Here is a 22,897-nt window from a genome sequence, read left to right as displayed (position 1 = left end):
GGATGGATGGATGGATGGATGGATGGATGGATGGATGGATGGATGGATGGATGGATGGATGGATGGATGGATGGATGGATGGATGGATCAAATTTACTTTTTGTTATAAACCAAAATAATATTCAGAGTTCTGTGATAAATGTTCCACTTTTATTATTTTAATTTTATTTTTATTCATTTATTTATTTATTCTATTTTTACTGAGGGCCTCTGAACCCTCAGAAGAACATGACTGATTTTCTACTTAATTAATATTCATTACAATAATAAGTATTTATTCCATGTTTAATTTAACCTCAAAACGAAGAGAGAGACGACACATCAGCAGAAACAGATTAAACAGTCAAAATGAGCAGCATTATTCACAACAAATCCGATAAAATCAATTATTAAATTGACCCAGACTAATTAAACGGTCCGGTTCTGGAGGCCGCAGCTGTTTAACTCCTGACGCTGTGCGGACCAATCAGAACTCATCTCCTGCGCTGTGTGCCAGGTGATTGGCCGGCAGCTGATAAGGGGGCGTGTCCTGCAGTAGGTAGTGGACAGACATGTAGGTCAGTGTTCCAGCAGCAGATTACAGCAGATTAACGTCAGTCATTGTGTATTAAAGGTATAATCTGTGATATTTTACTATAACCGCTCGCTCTCTCTCTCTCTCTCTCTCTGTGTGAGCCTTCCTCAGTCCGTGTCTCCCCACCAGCATCATCATCCTCAGTCCAACAAAGACTTCTAATGTCTCAGAATCTGATGTCTGCTGCCCCCTGCTGGTCAGATTTACAATCAGATTCACTTTGAGACTGTTACGCCTCCTGATGGCGGCACGGCAGCATCGCAGCTTGTAGCTACAGCCCTATTATTTATCTTTAAACCAAACTTTTAGACTTTTTTTCTTCTTTTTTTAACTTCCAGTAATATTTAATCTCAGTATTTGGCTCCAAAAATCAGAAAAAAAGTCAGAAATTATAGAAAGAGCAACATAAAATCAGAACCAGCTGAAGAAGGGCAGAGATTACAGTTTATAAAAAATTAGATTCTGGAGAAATTACCAATCCCGTTCAGAACTGGAACTGGATTTAGAGGTACCAGAACTGAACAGAATCAAAGATGGTGGAGGAAGTATAAAACCCCAAGAACCAGAGAAATGTGGAGGAAATAAAGACATGAACCCAAAACCAGAACCACAGGAAGTTCTATCCGATTAACCATCAGACCAGTCAGAACTGGGTCTGGCAAAAGTTCTGAAAGCTCCAGCCAGAACCAGACCAATGGTTCTGAATCAATAGAACCAGATTAATTTAGAAAATATTTAAAACCAGAACCTTCGAGAAGCAGATTCATCAAAGCAAAGACCCAACTCAGTCAGAACCGAAACCAGAAACCCTAAATAATCTAAAGCCAGAACCAGAACCAGAACCAAGAGGATAAAATATAAAAAACCCAAACCATTCACAACCAGCTTAAATCAATAAAACCCAACAGAAACCAGAACCAGTTAGATTAGAACCACTGTGGAGTTTCAGAACCAGACTGCCAGACAGAACCACACAGAACCCAGACCCAAATCAAATAATAAGACAAAAAAGATCCCAGGGCAGTTTGAAACAGAACCAGAACACTTAGAACTCAACAGAACCCGTCCTATCCTACAATGGTTCTGAAACCTTCAAGCAATGAGATTCAATCCGAGCTAAACCCAACAACTCAGAACCAGCTGAGCAGATCAGAGAAATCCAGACAGAACCGGACTCAGAAGAACCATTGAATATATCTTGGATCAGTACCAGTAAAACATTTAACAACAGAAATGAAGAAGAACCAGCTGAGATCCATAAACCCATCAGAACCAGAACCCAGACAGAACTGGACTCTGGGATTCTGAACCAGAAGAACCAGAACTACATGGATCACAGTGTTCCTCCAGAACCAGAACCCTCTACATAAAGAAGCAAACCCATCAGGACCAAGGGAAGAGTCTAAAACAGAACCAGCTCTTATCTATAGCACTGGTTCTGAAAAGTCCAAAGAATTTAAACAGGATAAAATGAAAGAAATCTGTTAAAATCCAACAAACTGGGGCAGAACCAGCTAACGAACCAGAACCAGCTAACGAACCAGAACCAGCTAATGAACAGAACTAGTTGTATCATAAATCAGAAGGTGGATTTATCCAGCAAAAGCGAGAAACCGGGCCAAGATAAGCCGCTATCGCGACTAGAACTGGTGAAAGTTTTCAAAATCTGAAGAATCAGATCCAAGAAAAGAGTTACAGGAAGTAGAACCAAAAGAAAACAGAACCAGATTCAGCATCAATCCAAACCAACCAGTTCCAGTGCAGAAAGGTTATGCTGCTGAGTGCCCAACTTTACGGACGTCCCTGAACGCACCTCGCGTGTAATAAACCGACGTCCCTGAACGCACCTCGCGTGTAATAATACACCGTCGCGAGCTGATGAAGCTGCCGAACACACGCGCACGCGGCCGCAGCGGTTACCATGGAAACAGGCCGATGAATAATTGAGGGGCGAGAGCGACCCCGCGACGTACAAAAGAGTGATTTTACAGATGAAAGCAGAACTCACACGCACACACACACGCACACACGCACACACACACACACACACACACACTCCACATTTTAGGTTATCATCACAGCTGCTGGCAATTCAAAACAACAAAATTAGTGTGTGTGTGTGTGTGTGTGTGTGTGTGTGTGTGTGTGTGTGTGTGTGTGTGCGTGTGAACACGAGGCGTTGAGTCACCATGACATCTTCTTCTGTGTGCGCACATAAACTGGGTGTTAATAACGCCGCTGCTGTGACGGGAAGAAGAAGAAGAAGAAGAGACGTGCCACCCCTTAATTAGAGAGAATAGTCTCGGTCCGACAGACCGGCTCATGTGAGAGGCGGTCCAGATGGGACACAGCCGCGACACACTGAGTTCGACCAAAACCAGAACTCTGCTTCCGGCTTTTCCAGGTGGAGTAAGAATTAAAAAAAAAAAAACATGACAAAGAATCCAAGTTGGTTGCATTGTTGCCCTAAAGCAAAAAGGTCCTGGGTTTGAATCCCTCTTGGTACTCCGTCTTCAGAGTCCACAAACTTGACCGCCATCTTGGTAGGCAAGCGCAGCTCAAAGCATCAAATACGAAGCTCACTGAAGTGTGACGTCATATGAGAAATATGTACTGGTGTCTATATCGACTTTGGGTCCAGCTGGCAGTGGAAACGCTCTCCTGAATACACCGGACCGTAAAATAACATACCAAACCGCACCGACCAACCGACCGACCGACCGACCTGTGCCATACGTGGAATGAAAGGACAACTAGCTTTAGCTGGTCTGTTAGACTCGGTTCAATCTGGGACCAAAACTGCAACATTTGTTCTACTTCCAGCTGCTGTGGTTCTCTTGTCACACTGCACTGAGTCAAAACAACCAAACCCTGTGAGCAACCTGTTCCCCTCCTCGCCTGTGGGGGCGCTGCACCAAGAACCACTGAAGGAAACAGCACAAAAACCTCTGAAGACACCGATCTCTACAAAAATGGATTTTAGCAGTTGTAGGACTTCTTTCTCGTCTTTGGCTAAAGACCACAAGTCATTTCTTTTGCTAATGCTAGCTAGTTTGCTTTGGTAGTATTTACCCAGAATGCCTTGCAATGTTCTCCACTTCCTGCTTTTGGAGCAGTCTTGGCGTTGACATTGAAATCGCACCAGAGTTCACTTTAACAGAACAGTGACCGAGGTTTGTAAAGTTTGCATCAACAAACGAACCAGAGTTGGATTAAAGCGGACTAAAGATGTGGCGAGGAATTTCAGCAGTCCCAGAGTTTCAACACAGATTATAGAGAAAGTTATTTCAAAGAGAAAGTTTTGCTCAAACTAAGAAGAAATTATTCAAATCGCCACGTTGACCAATTTTCCCAGCCATGAGAGTAAAATATGAAGCCGCAGATTAAGAGAGTAAAACAGCAGCAAGCAGCAGGACATCCTGAGAAGTAGAAATATGGAAACGTCGGGTTTGTTGCATCACTCAGAGCCAGATGTACCTAATGAACTGGCAACTGTCTGAAGGGAATCAGAGGGGAAAAATGAGGAAGTTGTTCTTTAATTTAAAAGAACTAATTAAACATCAAATCCAAATAATGAGGGGAAAGCGCAGTGAATCCTGAGAGGCCTGCAGATTAATTAATTGCGCGGATTTCTGCTCTACTTTCCGCCGCTCGCTCGCGTGTGTTCGTGGGCTGCCTGTGAAGATAATCGGGAGAAGAACGCCGCCTCCGGACGGAGCGGCTCGCCGCCAACGGCAGCTGACGGACGAGTGGAGGACGTGGGCCTGGGAGCCGGCGGAGTCGAGGGGAGTCTAACACATTCACACATGGGAAAAAACATGTAGGCGAACACTTCATGATGGGTCTGCTAATGGCAGCCAGGAAGGGATAAAAACAAAGATGTTCCTGCTTTTAACAGATTTGTTTCCTCCAAACAGGAACAATCAGACGCAGCAGAGCTTCCTGATCTTCCTGATCTTCCATCTCCGCCGCGTTGGACGCAGAGATGTTAACCGAGCGCCGATTTGAGGCATTAATTAGCACATTTTCTATGTCAGCAGCCTTCGCATCACACATGACGGCTGCACCGCTCTGAGCTCTGGATCACCAACAGTCACTTTCTCTGTGTGTTAAGAGAAAATAATATTTCTGCACATAATGAGATCACGGAGCCGTCGGAGAGGAAGGTGACACAGGTGACAGCAGCTGCTAAAAATATTAGAAAGCTGCTCATCATCAACAGATCTGAGGGGGAAACATTTAATCTGAGAAGTTCAAGGTCTGACATTTTGTCATGTTGCAAAGATTTATCCCTCATTTCATGTTTATGAGCGACTTTTGTGTTGCTCTGGCACATAAAGTCCCAATAAAACACACTGCAGTCTGTTGGTGTAACATTACCAAATGTGAAAATGTTCAAGACAATATTTATTAATATAGCATAATAAATAAAGATGTAGGGGGCGCCGTTTGTAAAGCTACACAGTCAGAAATTAACAGCAATAATTTGGGTTATTTAGCCTAAAATAAGGAAAAATGGGGCTTGATTTCCCAAAGCCATACAGTCACCATTTATTCAATTAAACATTTAGGTTGGAGCTAAATTGTTAGATTCAAACTAAAGTTTAGTTCGCTAACTAAATAGTTAGCTTAAAGCTTTTTTGCTGCTGGTTGATTGTCAAGCATGAGTCAATCTGTCCAAGATTGATTCAAGGAGTAAACAGCAAAGAATCAAGGTGCTGCAATGGGCTAGTCAAAGTCTAGACTGTTAACTGAGGTAGGACCTCTAAAGAAATGAGCAAAGAAATGTCTCCTTCTCCACTCTGGTAAATCCTGTGATGTACTGCTTTGTTTTTGCTCATTTCAGAAAATTGCTTTTTTATGTCCTGTGATAAATAATAGATTATAATGGTATAAAATTTACATTTATGTCCAGCTTCTACCTGAGACGTTGATCACTTAGTCTGCATACATTTTGTTCTCTAATATTTGTCAGAAACGGATTCATGTATTTATACAGTGATGATTAAACTAATGCTAAGATGTGTAAAAATGGTTCTGGCACATAAACACATCTGAATAGAAATGTGACTCCTGAGGGGGAAAAACCAGAGTATCACTGATCGTCACGTTAATGTTAGTAAAGCAGGTTAACGGAGCCGCTGCACATTAAATCAGGGAGTAAAGCCCCAACAAAGCAGGTCTGAGGAGAGTTTCTGTGTTTGTCTCCGGGTTAGTCAGTCAGCCAGCCATAAATCGCTTTCAAATGCAATCACACGCTGCAATGACCACAACACACACCGAGTCGGACGATGGCTTCGAGAAATGCCTTTTGGCAGCTCTGCAGCACAAACACACACAAACTGTACATTCCCAAAGCAGGGTCAAAGTTCAGCAGTAAATCTCAGCATGTAAACATGCTCAGCTCTCGTGTTTTAGGCGATTAAATTCGCACTCGGAGTTGTTTGTTGAGTCTTCTTTGGGGGAAAACCAGCCAGAAGCGGCCAAACAGAATCGTTAATCAGTTTGGAAAAGTCCAGTTTCTCTGAAGGCTTGCAGACGGCGACGGGAACCGGGGTCCACCCATGAAAACCAGCTGCAGGAAATCAAACACTAAATATCCTCTCTAAGCAAATATGTTGGTGCTTTTTTTTAAATCCCATCCTTTAAAGCCTGGAAATCGGGATGAAACTTCAGATTTTAACATTTCCAGACCATAAACCACCTAAAAAAATCAGCAGAACGAATCAAACTGTGGAAGCTGTAACTGTATTACAACCTCTTTGCCATTTTCACCAAGGCTGCATGATAACAGGAGCAATAAATCCCATTTTTTCACCTTTACCTTCAGCATCCTGGGCATCTTCTCCACTGACACTCCATCCAACCAAATCCAACACTGACACTACGATGAGACGTACCATTTCTGTCACACTACTCAGAAATAAACTTGAGAAAACTGTTATACCCAATATGTTTGCTTCATTCAAGCTGCGAAAGAGCGAGAGAGAGCCAGACTTCAAATTTTAAATAAGATTTTTTAAACCAGGTGAAGCTAAACTGCCACTTTACTTTAGGGGTCCTGAGTTTTGTATTTTAAATGCAATATGTATATAATTTTGTACAGTTTTAGCTTAATTGCTGCTTTTTGTCTGTTGTTCTTTAAGCAAATGGCCTTCTTTTGATGCCCCAGGTGCCTAGAGCAAGTCTGAACATTATCACTTCAATAGATTGATTCGGTTGGTATATTTAGATCTAAAACTGGCCTCAGAGGGTAAATCAGAGTCTAAAAACGTAAAAACCTGCCGGGTCAGGCTGAAAGCGCCACGCCCTGCCACCTTTTTAGCAACAGATCCGGTCTGATCTGACGGCATCAGATCCACAGAGGCCTGATTTGTAAATTTATTCAGGGACGGATGGAAGAAGCTGTCAGAACAAAGACAGCTCAGCTTCGTCAGACTCGGCTGTGTTAGAAATAAAAGCGTTTGGGTTGTTAATGACGCAAAACACCTGAAAACGGTCAAATTTAAACTGAAGTTAAAGACGAGAGAATACAGATTGGAACAGGGCTGATCGATTGGAAAGTCTGAAGATGGAAAATATTTTATATTAATTTTAAACTGATTTTATCTGTTAATCAAATTTTTGGTTTTTGAAGATTGAATCTTTGGAAAATTTGGATTTTTCTTTCACCAATGTACTCCTTGCTCAGGGCGGCCATCTTGTTTGACAAGCATGCTTCACACTTTGAACTGAACATGAAGGTCAGGCTACATTTTTTTATTTCCATTAACGAGAAAAACAGTTAAAATAATATGGGGATAAAGAGGCAACTTCATGAGAACTCCAAAAATAACAAAAAGGTAAAATGTTGAGCATCTCGAGAAGCTAAACGTTGGTTTTAAAAATAAGGAAACACTTTGAAACTTTCGTAGAAATTATTGAGTATTTTGAAGAAAGAACAACACAAACTGAGGCTTTATCTTACAAAAAAAAAGTCATTTTTTCACATAATTGTAAGATTTCTTCTGGTAAAATTGCATCTTTTTTCTGCTAATATTTTGGTTATGTTGTTATAATTACACCAAAATCCTGCAACGTGCAGCTCACAGAAGGGATGACTGAAATAAAAAACACTTTTTAAAAATATTCTCTCTCATTTGTAATTTATTTTGTAGAAAAGAAAACAAAAAAATCATTGAAAAGATTCAATTGTAAGCCATAATGCTTAAAAATGGCTTTTTCAAAGGTTTTTGCTCTAAATTGTTCTAAACTAAAGATTCATATCAACCAACAACATCCAGTTTCTCTCAAAGATCAATAAACGTTAATTTCTAAAGAATACCAGTTCATGATTAATTAATTACTAAATTAGTTATTTCAATAATCAAATCATCACGATTAATCTGATTAATCGCTTCAGAGCTAAGATAAAGTACATACACAGCAGCTGCAGTCGCAGGTTTTCTCCGTTTTTCACTAATTTTTCTTAGACTGAGAGAAAAACATGTTGTGTTCTTTCAGCAAATGTTCTTTTTTAGAGTGCATGCTCCAGCTAACGATTAATCGATTACTAAATTAGATTAATCACGATAAATCCACCAGAAGTCTGATCTGTAAATAAAAGCTAAGAGGAGGATTCCTGCAACGCCTGTTGAAGTTCAGCAGGATTTAAATGCAACAGAAACCTGGAATTATGTGAATTTCGCACATTCCTTCCTCCTGTAAACACTTCCTGCCTTGTTATTACCAACGAGCCACCTGGACACCTGAGCGGGCGTGTGTGCCGTAACTGAGAAAAGACCTTCATCTATAATGGAGAAGCCGCCACGCGCTCGTATTTTCACCTCATTTTAAAGTCAAATCGAAGGGAACCGCGCGTGCACCTGCTCCCTGCGCCCAGCCGGGCCGTTTCAAACCCCCCGGCGTCCTCTGAGCAGGACTCCAGCCCCAGCTTGGAGCCCCTTCAGCAGTGATAATCTGTTGATAAGCTGCCCTGCCTGCAGCACTCACTCAGAAGGTGTGTGTTGTACTTGCTGGTGTAGTAGTAAACGTCTTCGTAGCCTTCCTGGTAGTCGTCGTCCGCCCGGTACCGCCTCCCTCGCCGCCTCCGGCTCAGGAGGCGCAGCAGGGCCAGGAACCGCTCCATCCCGGCGCGCCGCGGGTCCAAACCGGGTCCAAACCGGGCCGGGCTAAGCTAGCAGTGATGCTGAGGACGATGAGCGAAGCTCCACACAGGCAGACGGGGAGAGGGAGTGGGATCAGGTTTCCTCCTCCTCCTCTTGGCTTTTTGCTTGCTGCTGCACTCACACACACTCACACACACACACACACACACACACCTCTGGACGCCTCACACACACTCTCTCTGACACACTTGCTCTTTGTATTCTCTGCAGCCTTCCTCTCCTCCTCTGTTCCAGTCTTCTTTCGCGGCCTCGGCCAATCAAAAACCTCGCCTCACACACACACAAAACACTCCTTCATCTCTGCTCTCCATTGTGTGCTTCCTCTCCTTCATTAGCTCCTTCCTCCCTTTCTTTGTCATCCTTTCCTCCTTCTCATCCATGATTGCCACCTTCCTCCTCCTCTTCACACTCCAAGGGGGAGGGGAGGGCTCTGGATTCCTCGGCATGGTCTGTAATTGCGCGCTGAGAGGAAGAGGCGGCGTGTTTGTTTTTTTCTCCACCAGTTTTCTGTCTTTCTGGAAACAACACCTGGTCAGCGTTTCTCAGTTTGCTCGCTCCGACCGGACCGGGCCGAAGCAGCACCAGCATCCCCCGGAAAACGCTCACAAGCTTCTGATTCTGCCTCCATAGACCAATATTTTACCACAATTTGTCACAAACTTCATGCTTTTTATGGAGATTTTATGCACCAGACCAACTAAAAAATTCTCTCATAAATCAGAAAAGTAGAGCTGGGTGATAAATCACTTTAATTTATTGATTAATTAAATGTTTGACTTTTGGAGAATAAGTGTTTTTCTCACGCCTACGGTGGCCATCTTGTTTTACAAACACATTTTACTTCTTTCTTTTTACATTTGAATTAAGATTAAATTTATGATGGAATATTACTTTTTACAAAAAAAAGTTGTAATATTATGAACTCCAACACAAAAAGCCACTTTTTGAAAATATTTTGTAAATTCTGTTTTAGAAAAGAAATCGATTAAAATCTGGTGTGAAAAAAATCTGATATTTTATTTTTCAGCCATAACGCTACTGAAAAGAGCAACCTGAATTTTTACTCTGACCCCTTTATTCTGATACTCTAAATAAAATCACTCAACAATATTTATGAATATTTTTTTAAATCCCAGAATGGCCTAGTCAAAGCCCAAACCTAGATATACTTTAGAACCTGAGCAAACTGGGAAACGATGTTTTCAACCTGAAGGAACAGAAAATGTAAATCTGTAGCTTTTTGTTAAATGAAAAGTACCAAATAACTTTTTTAAAAGCTAAAAACATGTATTTTAATTTTTTGCTCAACAACAAACTGAGCATCCAAATCCAACTACTTTTGTTAAAAAGGAGTTTTGCATGTTTGTGTCATTAAAAAGCATCCAGTTTGCATTTTATCAGCACTAAAACCAGATCCAGGTGACTCTCTGGAAACACCTGGAAACTCTGCTTCAGAGTAGGCGACGGGATGAATGTGGTCAGATTTACTATAAAATATAAACTCTACAATCACTGCTATTCCTTTGTTAATCCACAAACCAAACTGTTGATCCAGCAGAAGCTCGTCGCTGATCCAAGCAGATCCCAGTTGGCAGAAGAAAAGCCAAACAAGCCGAGAGCCGAAAAATCAAAAGCACAAGAGACAAATTAACACCGTCTGACGCTTCCAGGTTGGACTAAAATTAAAGTCTTCATGTTTCAAAACGATCGTTTGAGCCCAGAACCTGATGGGATTCCTGGAAAAGGTTCAGACGGACGACAGGAGGGAGGCAAAGGGAAACGTCTGAGTTTGTCTTTAATAAGAACCCAGAGGAAAAGATGCTGGAGCAGCAAAAACACAAACACAGATCAAGAAACACAACGGGGCAAAAACACCAAAACAGACTGAAGATCAAGAAACACAACGGGGCAAAAACACCAAAACAGACTGAAGATCAGGTCGAAAGAAACACAACGGGGCAAATTCAGCAAATTAAACTGATCTGCAATCTGAAGTAAAAAGAAACAACTGTATTCAATTTCCACTAGAGATGTGCCGATCAGGTTTTTTCCTGCCGATACCGATCACCCATGAGGGCTGATCACTGATACCGATCACATAATTATTTTTATTTTATTTTTTTATTAATCATAAACACTACCGGTTACATTATGTGGAAAAAGGAACCATGAATTCTCCTTAATTTAGACAAAAACTTGTTTTTAATAACTTTTTCCAAGAAGAAAACTAAACAAAACAGACATTGTGCAAATTGTCCTGCTATCAGTAATACTATCTTTAACAGATCAGCTCGCTGATTACTGCTAGTTCTGAGTGGCTGTTTCTGACTGAGTGGAGTAATTATGCAGAACAGGGAGGAGATCAATTATTTTTTAGAGATCATCTGTCTCATGTTAGGACAGCGAAAGTTTTAATACGTATGTAAAATGTATTTTTTTAGGTTGGATGCTGCGGCTTTAAGCAGAGGTTCGGTGTGAGAGTCACTACCAGGTGGAGCAGAAGCGGCGCTCCATCTGTGAAATATTACTACCTGTAGCGTAGCAGCGGTTCAACAGCGAGGGCAGAACCAGCGTCTTACATCGCAGCTCGAAGACTTAAATAATTTTGCGGGTTATTTGTTCAGCTTTCTGACCGTCATGGTAATCCGGGTGAGTGTTTGCAGCTGTGCGCTGCTTTACCTGCTATCTGATCCTCCATATGTCTTTTTTACTGCAGTGAGCCTCGATGTAGCCAAACTCCGTCAAGTATGGCATTGTTTTTATGTCGTATTAGCTTCGTCGTGTTGATACATTTTGACCTGCTTCAATTTTCCGCCGCAACACGCAAACTTCCCCTGTCACTCAGTGCGTTATAATTATAGTTCCACATCGCTTAGGATTTGTTGCTGCGCGTTTGTGCAGTGTGAAGGAAAGAGGAGACCAGCTGCACAGGCAGGCTGCGAAATGAGATGCAGGTGATCAGTATCGGCAACAAGAGCCAATGATCGCCGATCACCGATCATGCACTTTTTCACGGAAATCGGCCGATTATGATCGGTGACCGATCGATCGGCACATCTCTAATTTCCACACCATTTTACACAACGGCGTATTAGATTCATTGCAGACAAAAAATGTATGAAAAACTAGGAGCACATTCCTGCCAAAAAATCTGAAATTTTCTTGAAAAAAAATTGAAATTTCTGAGTTTGTGAAGTTGAGAATTTGCTAGAAATTTTGAGATGAATCTCGGAAATGTTTGTGGAAAAAAAAATAATAAATTTTTGAGTTACAAAAGTTGCTAATTTGCTAGCAAAAAAATATGAAATGTTCAAGAAAAAAAATTTAATTTTCCAGTGTCAAAAGTTTAAAAAAAAAGACTTTTAAAACAGCAATTTTTGAGAAGTTGAGTTTTTCTGGCAAATTTTTAAATTTTCAAACTCTGAAATTCCAAATTTATCACAATAAATGATACATTAATAGTCTAATTCAGTTGTTCTTAACCTGGGTTTGATCGAACCCCAGGGGTTCGATGAGTCGGTCTCAGGGGTTTGGCGGAGCCTCTGCCGCGGAGGTAAAGACACACTTGTGTAAAGTCGTGATGACGCTTCCCGCTTTGCTGCAGAGGATCACGTTACATTGCTTAGCCAATCAGAGGATCACGTTACATTGCTTAGCCAATCAGAGCTGCGGAGGAGCCCTGATTGAAGGAGCTCCACTCTCAGCATGGATTTGAACTTTTGTCTTTAATTACTTCAGCACAGCTCACAGTTTTTACCAAATTCTATTTTACCAAATTGCTACTGCCTCTAGTGGTGTGGGGGTGGTAACACAGCTAATATAATTACATTACTAAATCAGAATACCACAAAGTATTTTGTGTCGGGGGGGTGTGGGGGTGTTGGAATAAGAAGGGTTCAGTGAATGCGCATATGCAACTGGGGGGTTCGGTACCTCAAAAAAGGTTAAGAACCACTGCTCTAATTAATTATGATTTGAAAGCCTAAATATCTAAATATCAGCAGAAAAATTTGAAGCTTCATTTATTTCAGAGAGAGAATAAATACTAAATAACTAAATAAGAAGGCGGTTCTCCAAGGATGACAAACGTCTCATAGTAGATAAAGGTTATGTTTACACCTAAAGGCTGCAGTCTGCTGGTTTATTGCATCAAATCTCAGGGAAATCCCTGGTTTGTGTTTCCTCACCTAAAACGGTGAGGAAAGGTGTAAAAGTTGCATTAAAAGTGACTGTAGGAAACGTGAAACACTCGGTAACCGTCGCTGGTTTCCTGATTCGCTCTGAGTGACAGCCGGTCTGCAGGGAGTTCAGTCGCACACTGGAAAACATGTAGCATCTTGTGTTAACCTTTGACCTCTGTCATGCTCTGACAGCTCTTGTTGCAGATGCAGAAACGCTGACGGAGAATCCTGAAACACGGACGCCACCAGCAGCAGCGGCGCGAGTTCAGACTGTAAAAACTCACTGCAGTTTAAATCAAATTCAAAAATACTTTATTAATTCCAATTAAATTAAATGTTGTAGCTCATTAAGTCAGATTCTGTATAAATCCTATAGAGGTAACAATAACAAACTTTGCAGGACGATAAATTGTCCCAGAAGTTATTGCGATAAACGATATTATTGTTGTTTTGAAGCCATTTTCATGTAATAAAATGGTGATAATGAAAAAACTTTAAAAGTAGACAACCAAGAAATGACCCAAATAAAAAGTGCTGAGTAACTGATAAAATTAATCGTTTAATATTAAAAAATTACACCATCAGATGGACCAAAATCTGAAGTTATGTGGAAATTTTAGTATTTTAAGGACAAAAATGACAATAATCCAAAAAATAAAAAATAAAATCAGACTAAATAAAATGCTCCCAAATCAGTTTCGTTCAATAAAAACTGATGAAACTTTAACAAAAACTCATTCATTCATTGAGTCGGTAGAAAATCCAGAAATTTTACTCAAAAGAGTAGAAAGAAATACTTTATAATAATAAAATTTCTCAAGCAAAAGTAAAAAGTGCAGCGTAGTAAAAAAAGTTCTGTGAGCGTAAATGTAGCAGAGTAACTGTTTGTGGTATTGTCTCTGCATAAACCAGTCTACTCTGACCAACAAGGCGTTTTTCAAACGGATATTTTCTCCTTTTGGGACCTCAGAGACGGTCACGTGTGAAAATCCCAGTAGATCAGCTGGTTCTGAAATACTCAGACCGGCCCATCTGGCACCAGCAAAAAGTCACTCAAATCTCCTTGAGTCCAAAGCTGCAGAGTCTGCATTATCTGGACATTTGGGGGCTAAAATAGAAGCAGCTGTTTTGAGGTTTGTTGCCCTAACTACGAGCATGTTAACCTGTAAACTGGAGAAATGAAACCTGGATTTAATGTGTGGCGCTTCACCGGACCTACAGCGACAATCTGGATGTGAGAGGAAGAATCCAAGAGGGATGCTTGACTCCTCCTTCCTCACCTGTCAGACGTTCCTGAGGGCTTCAGAGGCCCAAAAGCTAATTCAGCAACGCTTTACGCTCACAGAACTGACAACTGACCGCCGGGTCGAGAGGCGCTGACTGGGAAAGGCGGAGAGAGAGAAAGAGGCTGCTGAAGTGGTGGAGCTCATTTCCATATCGCTTCCAGGCTTCTGCTGCTCTGTAACGTGATTGGACGGCACATCTGTGTGTGTGTGTGTGTGTGTGTGTGTGTGTGTGTGTGTGTGTGTGTGTGTGTGTGTGTGTGTAATCTGGTTCTCCACGCTCCACTTAAACACACGCATGCAAGGAGTTTATCCTCTGCTGCCACCTGCTGTCCACTCTGAGGAACTGCAGCGAGTGGAGCTGTAAGTCACACCCAGCAGTCTGGAGGGGAAAACCGAACGTTTCTGTTGGGTTTTTACACTGGAAACTACCCATAATGCAGCGGGGCAGAGTCAGCCAGTGATTGATGACGCCTGAGGCCGAGCGAGACGGATGGAAACGAAGTAAAAGAGGGTAAAAAGAGAGAATCAGTGGTTCTAATGGACTGCGGAGTGGCTGACCCTGATTCCTAATGGACACAAAAACTCACAAGGCATCGACGTCCGTTCATTCGCCAAAGGCTCGGTCCAACCTGGACCCGAATCCAGCTGGAGGACGAAAACAAGACCAAACAACCAAAAACAGGGGAAAGTTCTGATATATCCACGAACTCCAAGAAAGTTTATGAAGATCCTTTTCATGACTACCTTAAATTTCTGATAAAGTTTTTAGTCTTTTAGATTAACACAAGCCCTGCGACAGACTGGCAACCTGTCCAGGGTGACCTGTCCAGGTGACCCCGCCTCTCGCCCAGAACGTTAGCTGGAGAGGCACCAGCACCTCCCGACCCCACTAAGGGAAAAGGGTATTAGAAAATGGATGGATGGATTAACACAAACTTTCAACCAAAGCACCTTGTGTAAAACATTTTCCTTCCACCAGTCTTGATCAATAATTATCCAGGTTTGAATGTCTTTCTTTGGATGTTGGCTGCTCAACAGATTCCACCTCTTAACAGAGTCAAAGAGAGTAAAAATATAAAATAACTACGGAAAAAACCGCATTAAAAAAAATAACAGATGCTTGACGTATTTTATTCCGCTTCAATCCAGCTCCAGTCCGTTTGCCTAGAAAGTCCGGTTCCTTTGGGGAAGTGTGAATGCTAACCGAAAATACAAACCTACAAACCTCGGCCTCGGTTCGGAGACCGCTCCAAAAGCAGGAAGTGGACTACAATGCAGGGCATTCTGGGTAAATACAACCGAAACAAGCGCGCTAGCCTAGCGCTAGCAGGAGAAATGACTCGTGGTCTTTTGCCAAAGACAAAAGAGAAATCCTCCAAACGCTAAAATCAACGCCTCCATTTTTGTTTCCATTTTGTGACGAAGAAAGTTGCGCTCAGTATCTTCTTCGTGTCGTTTCCTTCAGTGGTTCTTGGTGCAGTGCCCCCACAGGCGAGGAGGGGAACTGATTTTTTTTAAAAACATTTTGGTTCTTTTGATACAGTGAACCGCAGCAACTGAAAATGTAACAAATGTTGAAATTTGGTCCTCTTGGTCTAGCATTACGACCAAAGTATTTTAGCTTCCCAAGCTGCCTTTTTACTTCTACTATGCAAAAAAAAAAAAAGCAAATAAGGGTTTTTCCTGCGATGAATTTGGAGTTACAGTCAACGAAAAGGTGGGAATCCACTGCAGTTCTAAGCCTTAACTCCTTATTGTACACTTACAGAATTAATTATAATAACATTTAGGAAGACGGTCCATAGAAGAGACCGGAAGTCTTATTGGGAAGCAGAAAAATGTATTTTCATTCACCAGATTTCCTGAGGAGGAATTCATTCTGCAAGAAGAACTGATCCACACAAACCCACGGCGTGAATCTGCAGCTCACAAACCAGAAACATAATTTGTATTCCCTGTGGTTAGTACATCTGTGCAGGAGAAAAATCCGTGACTGAGCTGCATTCCTGGAGAAAACAAGCACCGGTTTCCCAGAATCCACGCCTTACAGCAGTTAACGCCGGACTGAACCGAACCTGCAGCGTTTTGTCTCAGAGCTCAACCTCAGAAGGAGGAAGCAACAAAAATATCAGTTATCAGACGACTGCAGGAGTCAGACAGGCACACAAGAGAGGATGAAGCGGATCAGAGAGGAGTCCGTCTCTGCAGGCTGTGGAGCCGGGCCGAGCGCTGGACCATCAGAGACACGCTGGGACGCAAGGTGTGAACGGCTCTGCGTCCACGCTGGGTTTATCCACGTGGAAAATGACTGTGTGTGATGCCAGCGTGTCCACCTGGAAGCTGCCAGGGCTCAGAGTGTGTGTGTGTGTGTGTGTGTGTGTGTGTGTGTGTGTGTGTGTGTGTGTGTGTGTGTGTGTGTGTGTGTGTGTGTGTGTGTGTGTGTGTNTGTGTGTGTGTGTGTGTGTGTGTGTGTGTGTGTGTGTGTGTGTGTGTGTGTGTGTGTGTGTGTGTGTGTGTGTGTGTGTGTGTGTGTGTCTTACACTCACTTCCATCTGGAATTCAAATCCTTTTTTTTTTGTTGTGTCTTAATTTTTTCTGCTCAAATTTTCAAAATGCTAAATTTGAAACCGAAGCTGAATGTCGAGTCATTGTGAGCAACAAAGACAGATTAATAATCTTGTTTCCAACAGGTGACTGTAATCCTGAGATTAGCATCCAGCCTGTTGGCAGGAAGCTTATTCCTATAACGTCACAGAAATTATTAGCATTCTGAGAAAAACGTCAGGCTGTTGCTAGGAAAAATGCAGAGAAACATCAAAAAGTTAAAAATTGTGAAAAAACAAAGCAATTCGACCTCCAGCCATTCAACCGTCTCTCAGTTTTCAAAGACAATAAACAAATATTGGTGCATTTAAGCTGAAGTAACAGAGATGGCCAAGCAGAGACCTCCCCAACACGTGCACTTCAAATATCCAACCCAGAGCTTCAGGCCCCCAGGTCTGTCGCCATAAGACATAAAAATAAACTCATTATTACATCTGAATGATTTATATTTATTCCTCTTTTCTCTCTTTCTGCCAGAAACTAGATGAGAAAAGTCTTCAGTTTGGTCTCAACTAGCCTTTTTCTTAAAGGATAATTTTGTTCATAATTATTACATATCAATATTATCATTTATCGCAATAAATTCTGGGATAAATTTATCGTCCACTGAAATTTGCTATTGTGACTGGCCTTTGTGTTTCCATTACAAATGTCTGCAAAAACTTTGACAATATTCCCCTAATGATGAAAAATCGTAATACATTTTGCTGGATGATAAAATGTCCTTGAAGTTATTGCGATACACGATAATATTGTTCTGATATTTTCAAGTAATATAATGGCATCATAATGCAAGAAAACATTCTCAAAAATCAGTAAACTTTAAATTCTAATGAATATTTAACACTGGAGCTGGAAAACTCTTTAAACATCCAAAATAATAAACAAACCATCAAAAACAACAAATGAAATTAATTAAAAAGTTCTTCAAATTGTCAAAAAAAAAGGACCTACTCACCAAACTGAAGACTTTTATTATTCAGATTTCACTAAAAAGAAATCATGCAAATCTAAATGACTGAGCTTGTTTTAATTTATCATGTGATTAATTGATTAATTGATTATTATGACAGGCCTAACGATGGCTGCAGAGTCTGGTAGGTATGTGAACACAAAGGCAGACGGAGGTCAGGTGTGTTTTTGTTTTTATTCGCCGTAACTCCATAACTTCAGCAAATAAAGATACAAATATAATATATATTATATTATAATATAATATAATATAAATGGAAAAAGGATCAAAAAATTTGTATGAAACAACTGGAGAGCAAAAATATTATATACATTTACCCGTTTGCCTTTTTTAAGACTTTATAGTTGGCGTTTAGTAATTGTTAATAATGTTTTATAATAACATAATTATCTAGTTATATAAAATTTCCTGTCAATTTAAACATTTTTAACTCAAACAACGTTGGATTCCTGCCGCAGCGCCTCTACCATCAGGCTTTTCTGCAGGAAATCATGAATTTCTGCTCAAAATATCACTTTTTTGTTAACCTGATGTATTTTTCTGAGGCATCAAATTGTGAGTTTTCATTCTCTGTACAAGAGACAAAGACTTTGAATATTTCAATCAGTGTTTGATCAATGAAACGAGGGACAAAAATATTGATTTTTTTCACAATCGTGTATTTTGGATGTTCCTGTAAATGTCTGACAGTTGTCGGTTTCTCTCTTCTGTCTTTTATTTTGAAGTATTTCTCCAGCCTTATATAAACTTCTGAGTGTCGCTCAGCAACTCGCTTTGGAAACGATATTTGCACTTGAAACAAACGCATGAAAATGGGTAAAAGTCCCGCAGAGAGTCAGCAGTTTGTTCTTCAGAGAAACAGAGAGGGAGAAAGTAAGGGTAAAATCTGAGAAACGGAGGAGATAATACACTAAGCTGAAGGAAATGGATGTAAACACACACACACACACACACACAGAGTCAGGTCTGCTTCAGTAATCCTGAGCACAAAGATGAGCAGAGTTCTGACATCAGCACCTCTTAGAGGACGCTGTGTGTGCCTCGGTGTGTGTTTCAGCGTATGTTTGTGTTAAAACCATTTTCTCTGCTTCTTAGTCCAAAAGCTTAAAACGGCAGGATGATGTCATGCTCCGACACACGCTGTGGCTCCGCCGCTCCGCTCAGAACATCCTCCCGCGCTTCATTTACTCAGCCGCTCCCCGAGCTTTCAGCCGCAACGCCAACACAAGCCGGGTTTACCCAGCTGGTGCCGACGGTCCAGACTGAACGGCAGAACCAGACCTGACAGCAGATACTCACAAATAAATAAAAACTATATACACAAACACTAACGTAGATAAAAATGAAAGAAACGGATGGATGGATGATCAGAGAATCAGATATTGATATCAGTCCAAATGTTGCTTCCCCAGAAAGGAACCAAGGACTTAAAATGGTCTAGTCAAAGCTCATACCTCAACCAAGCTGTTGAACATGAGAAACACAGACGATTATTAACTGTTAGAAAAATAAACATTTATGTCCATAAATCCTCTTTAGGCTCCGTTTTCTGAGTCGTTCTGATCCACCAACTTCTAACAAATCAGGCTAACAAAACGACCCCATAGAGTAAACAGAGCTTCCCTTCTAATAAACCCTGAGAAAAACACTGAATGGAACAAAAACAGAATCACTGTTACAAAGTGATGGTGAGCAGCAGGAAGATCATGTGAAGTGGGAACCGAACAGAAGCAAACAGACTTAATCCTCAGAATATTTATCGTCTTATTTGAATTCCCGACCCAAACTCGGGGGATAAATTCGACTAATTAACATGACAAAACTCCTGTTCCAACATCTGCAGCTGCCATTTTGTCTCTGCTTTGAATTCCCTCTTTTCGTTTAACTCGTGTTCAGCCTGAATTCCTCATCAGCTGTGCAGTAAACCCCGCTGAGAGGACGGCCGACATCAGGACGACATGAGGCGGGACAAATAAAGCTCATTTCAAACATGCTGCTGCTCTGCTGTTTTCGCTTCCTGATGAATTAATAATAAAAACTACATATACACATATAATATATGCTAAATTCCTCATAAAACTATAAAGTAAAGAAAAAAATAACAGATGGACGGATGGCTAAATCAATGGTAAAATGGATGGATGGATGGATGGATGGATGGATGGATGGATGGATGGATGGATGGATGGATGGATGGATGGATGGATGGATGGATGGATGGATGGATGNGGATGGATGGATGGATGGATGGATGGATGGATGGATGGATGGATGGATGGATGGATGGATGGATGGATGGATGGATGGATGGATGGATGGATGGACTAGTGGATTTTAACTTCAGTTGAATTCCTCATCAGCTGAATTGCAAAAAACTCAGTTGATAACAGCTAACACCAGGCTAATATCACACTGACATCAGGCTAACATAAGGTTAACATCATGCTAACATCAGGCTAAAATCAGACTGACATCATAGTAACATGAGGCTAACATTACGCTGATGTCAGGCCAACATCAGACTAACATCAGGCTAACATAACGCTGACATCAGGGTGACATCAGGCTAACATAGTGCTAACATCAGGCTAACATAATGCTAACATCAGGCTAAATTAATGCTGACATCAGGCTAACATCAGGCTAACATAATGCTGACATCAGGCTAACACTAACATCAGGCTAACACCAGGCTAACATCAGGCTGACATCATGCTAACATCAGGCTAACATAATGCTGACACCAGGCTAACATAAGGCTGACATCAGGGTGACATTAGCGTAACACCAGGCTAACATCAGGCTGTACGGATGACTCTGATTTCCTACATGCTCCGGCTCCGAAGCGCAGCGCTTCACCGGCTCTCTTTTGGTTTCCTGATCAATTATTTACCCATTCTCTATTTTTACTCTCATGCTCGTGGATGGAGGTTCCAGCCTTTGTTTTTGTGTCTCTGGCTGTTGGGGAGTGAAGTGGCTGGAAGGTAAACACATCCAGAGTGCATCATCACCTCCGCAGGATCTCCACACACAGGTTTAACAACGCTACAGTAAATCTGAGCTGTATCTCCGTCTGGAAGCTCAAACTGGGCCGGGCCGGCGCTCGACCCCATGATGGATCATCTGCCAACTATTTCTGGAGCTAATTAGGCTGAAACTTTTATGTGAAAAGTCTGGATCTGATAGAATAGGAGAGGAATTCTCATCTTCATCTGGTAAAAAACGAACAAATTGGCATTTTCTGTTTAATAAATGAATAACTTAAATGGGATTTATGTGATTTTTGCTTTTATTTTGGGAATTTCCCTATTTTACCATTTAAAAATCAAAGTTTTCCTAAAGGAGAACCAATTCTGCTGAATCAGGATTGGCTCATTGTGATTGGTTAATTTTACTTTATTCTCGTACAACTGTATTTTTGTAAGAATACGACTTTATTTTGGTCATAATAACACTTTATTCTCACAATATTTCCACTATATTGTTGTACGACTACATTTTTGAGGTGTTATAACTCTATTCTCGAATTTTAAATTTAAAAACATCAGTCTGGCCCTAACATTATGTCGTGGAGTTGAATTCAGATAATCAAGCTGTAAAACACGCCTGTGAAACAAGATGGCCGCCTTGGGAATGCTCACAAAGTTTGGTGGGAAAATTTTTTTAATCTTTATAAACCAAAAATTCAGTTAATCTATAAAATAAATTTCTCCCTTCTGGTTTCAGGCTTGTTACTCCAGAAAAACTGTAATTTTTCTAATATCACGACTTTATTCCCGCAATATTAACATTTTATTCTCTCATTATTTTGACTTATCGTATGACTGTATCTTTTTTTATATTACGACTTCATTCACATAATTAAAAAAAATTGTAGCCTCATCTTAATATTATGTAAAAGAACTGAATTCAAATACATAAAAGCTATAAAACACGGTTGTGAAACAAGATGGCCGCCATGGGTGAGTTTGGTGTGAAAAAATTCCAGTTTTTCCAAAAAAATGAATTCTTCACAAACCAAAAATTCAGTTAATGAATAAAATTGATTAATCTCTGGCGGTTCCAGGCTCATTACTGCAGGAAAACTCCAGGTACTAAACCCCAAAATGCATCTGCAGTGTGTAAAAACGACGTCCTTCACTGCACCACGGCTGCACATTCTTCTCACACTTCCAGCGCTCCGTTTCCTTTCAGGCTGTAGATAACATCTCTCAGCCTTGCAACTGTAATCCAATCTTCTGTCGTAAACTCTGCAGCTTTAATCAACCGATCGATAAAAAGAAGCAAAGCAAATTAATCTTTTATTGGCGGTCAGATAAAAGAAAACATTGAATCTGTCATGTTTGGTTCTGAATGACTCAAGGTTGGCTTCCTCCCTGACATTTCTCACTCTGACGAAAGTCATAATCCATACCGAGACTCTCTCCTCAAACAGACACTCTGAAAATAAACAGCTTTTCCTGCCACTTAATGCACAATCAAGACGTTCATTATTAATGATCTTTGTTTAGTTTTATGGTGTTGAAATGAACAAGTGGAATAAATTACATCCGTATTTTTGGTTTGACCACAACGCGACGTCCATCAGGATGATGGACAACTTGTTTTCTGCTTCATCTGAACATATTTAACGAGCATTAATGAATCATAAAGTGGGCGTACTCAGCTGGACTTTACTTCAATAGCAGAAAAATGTTTTCTAAAAGTAAGACAGCAGTCAGTCAAAGTAAACATTTTAGTAAAATTTATGTTTTTAAGAAAACATTACTCAGTCAAAAACTGAAATAAAACAACAGCTTTCATATTAAAGATTTTTCACGTTACGTTTTATATGATACGTGGGTTAAAATTTAGAAATGTGTAGGTGAAAATTCAGAAAATGGGGGTTGAATTTGGAAATGTGGGTTATATTTTAAAAAGATGGGTACAAATTTGTAAAGGTGGGATAAAATTTAGAAACTTGTCGATTAAAATTTAGAAACGAGTAAAAATTTGGAAAAAGAGTTAAAATTTAGAAATGTCACTTAAAATTAGGAAACTTGAGAGTTAAAATTAGGAAACTTGTGGGTTAAAATGTGGAAACTTGTGGGTTAAAATATGGAAACTTGTGG

The 22,897-nt window shown here is 40.7% G+C and overlaps 1 protein-coding gene across 10 annotated transcripts in view; it reads right to left on the bottom strand.

Annotated features, from left to right (window-relative positions):
• Window positions 1-22,897, bottom strand: part of grip1 (glutamate receptor interacting protein 1) — a 71,573-nt gene that overhangs the window by 35,809 nt on the left and 12,867 nt on the right. For 2 of the 10 annotated variants that reach the window (XM_017302729.1, XM_017302734.1), the window contains exon 1: window positions 8,567-9,120. The exons of 2 other annotated variants lie outside the window; for them this stretch is intronic. In XM_017302729.1, coding sequence (XP_017158218.1) covers window positions 8,567-8,702 — 136 coding nt within the window. In that variant the 5' untranslated portion in view covers window positions 8,703-9,120. Of the gene's footprint in view, window positions 1-8,566; window positions 9,121-22,897 lie in introns of those variants that run through there. 6 more of the 10 variants (XM_008400813.2, XM_017302730.1, XM_008400816.2 and 3 more) reach the window with 4 other exon arrangements.

This window comes from Poecilia reticulata, linkage group LG23 (genome assembly GCF_000633615.1).
Source record: "Poecilia reticulata strain Guanapo linkage group LG23, Guppy_female_1.0+MT, whole genome shotgun sequence".
Taxonomy (NCBI): domain Eukaryota; kingdom Metazoa; phylum Chordata; class Actinopteri; order Cyprinodontiformes; family Poeciliidae; genus Poecilia; species Poecilia reticulata.
Note: the sequence above shows the minus strand (reverse complement) of the source record. Positions and strands in the feature narration are given on the sequence as shown.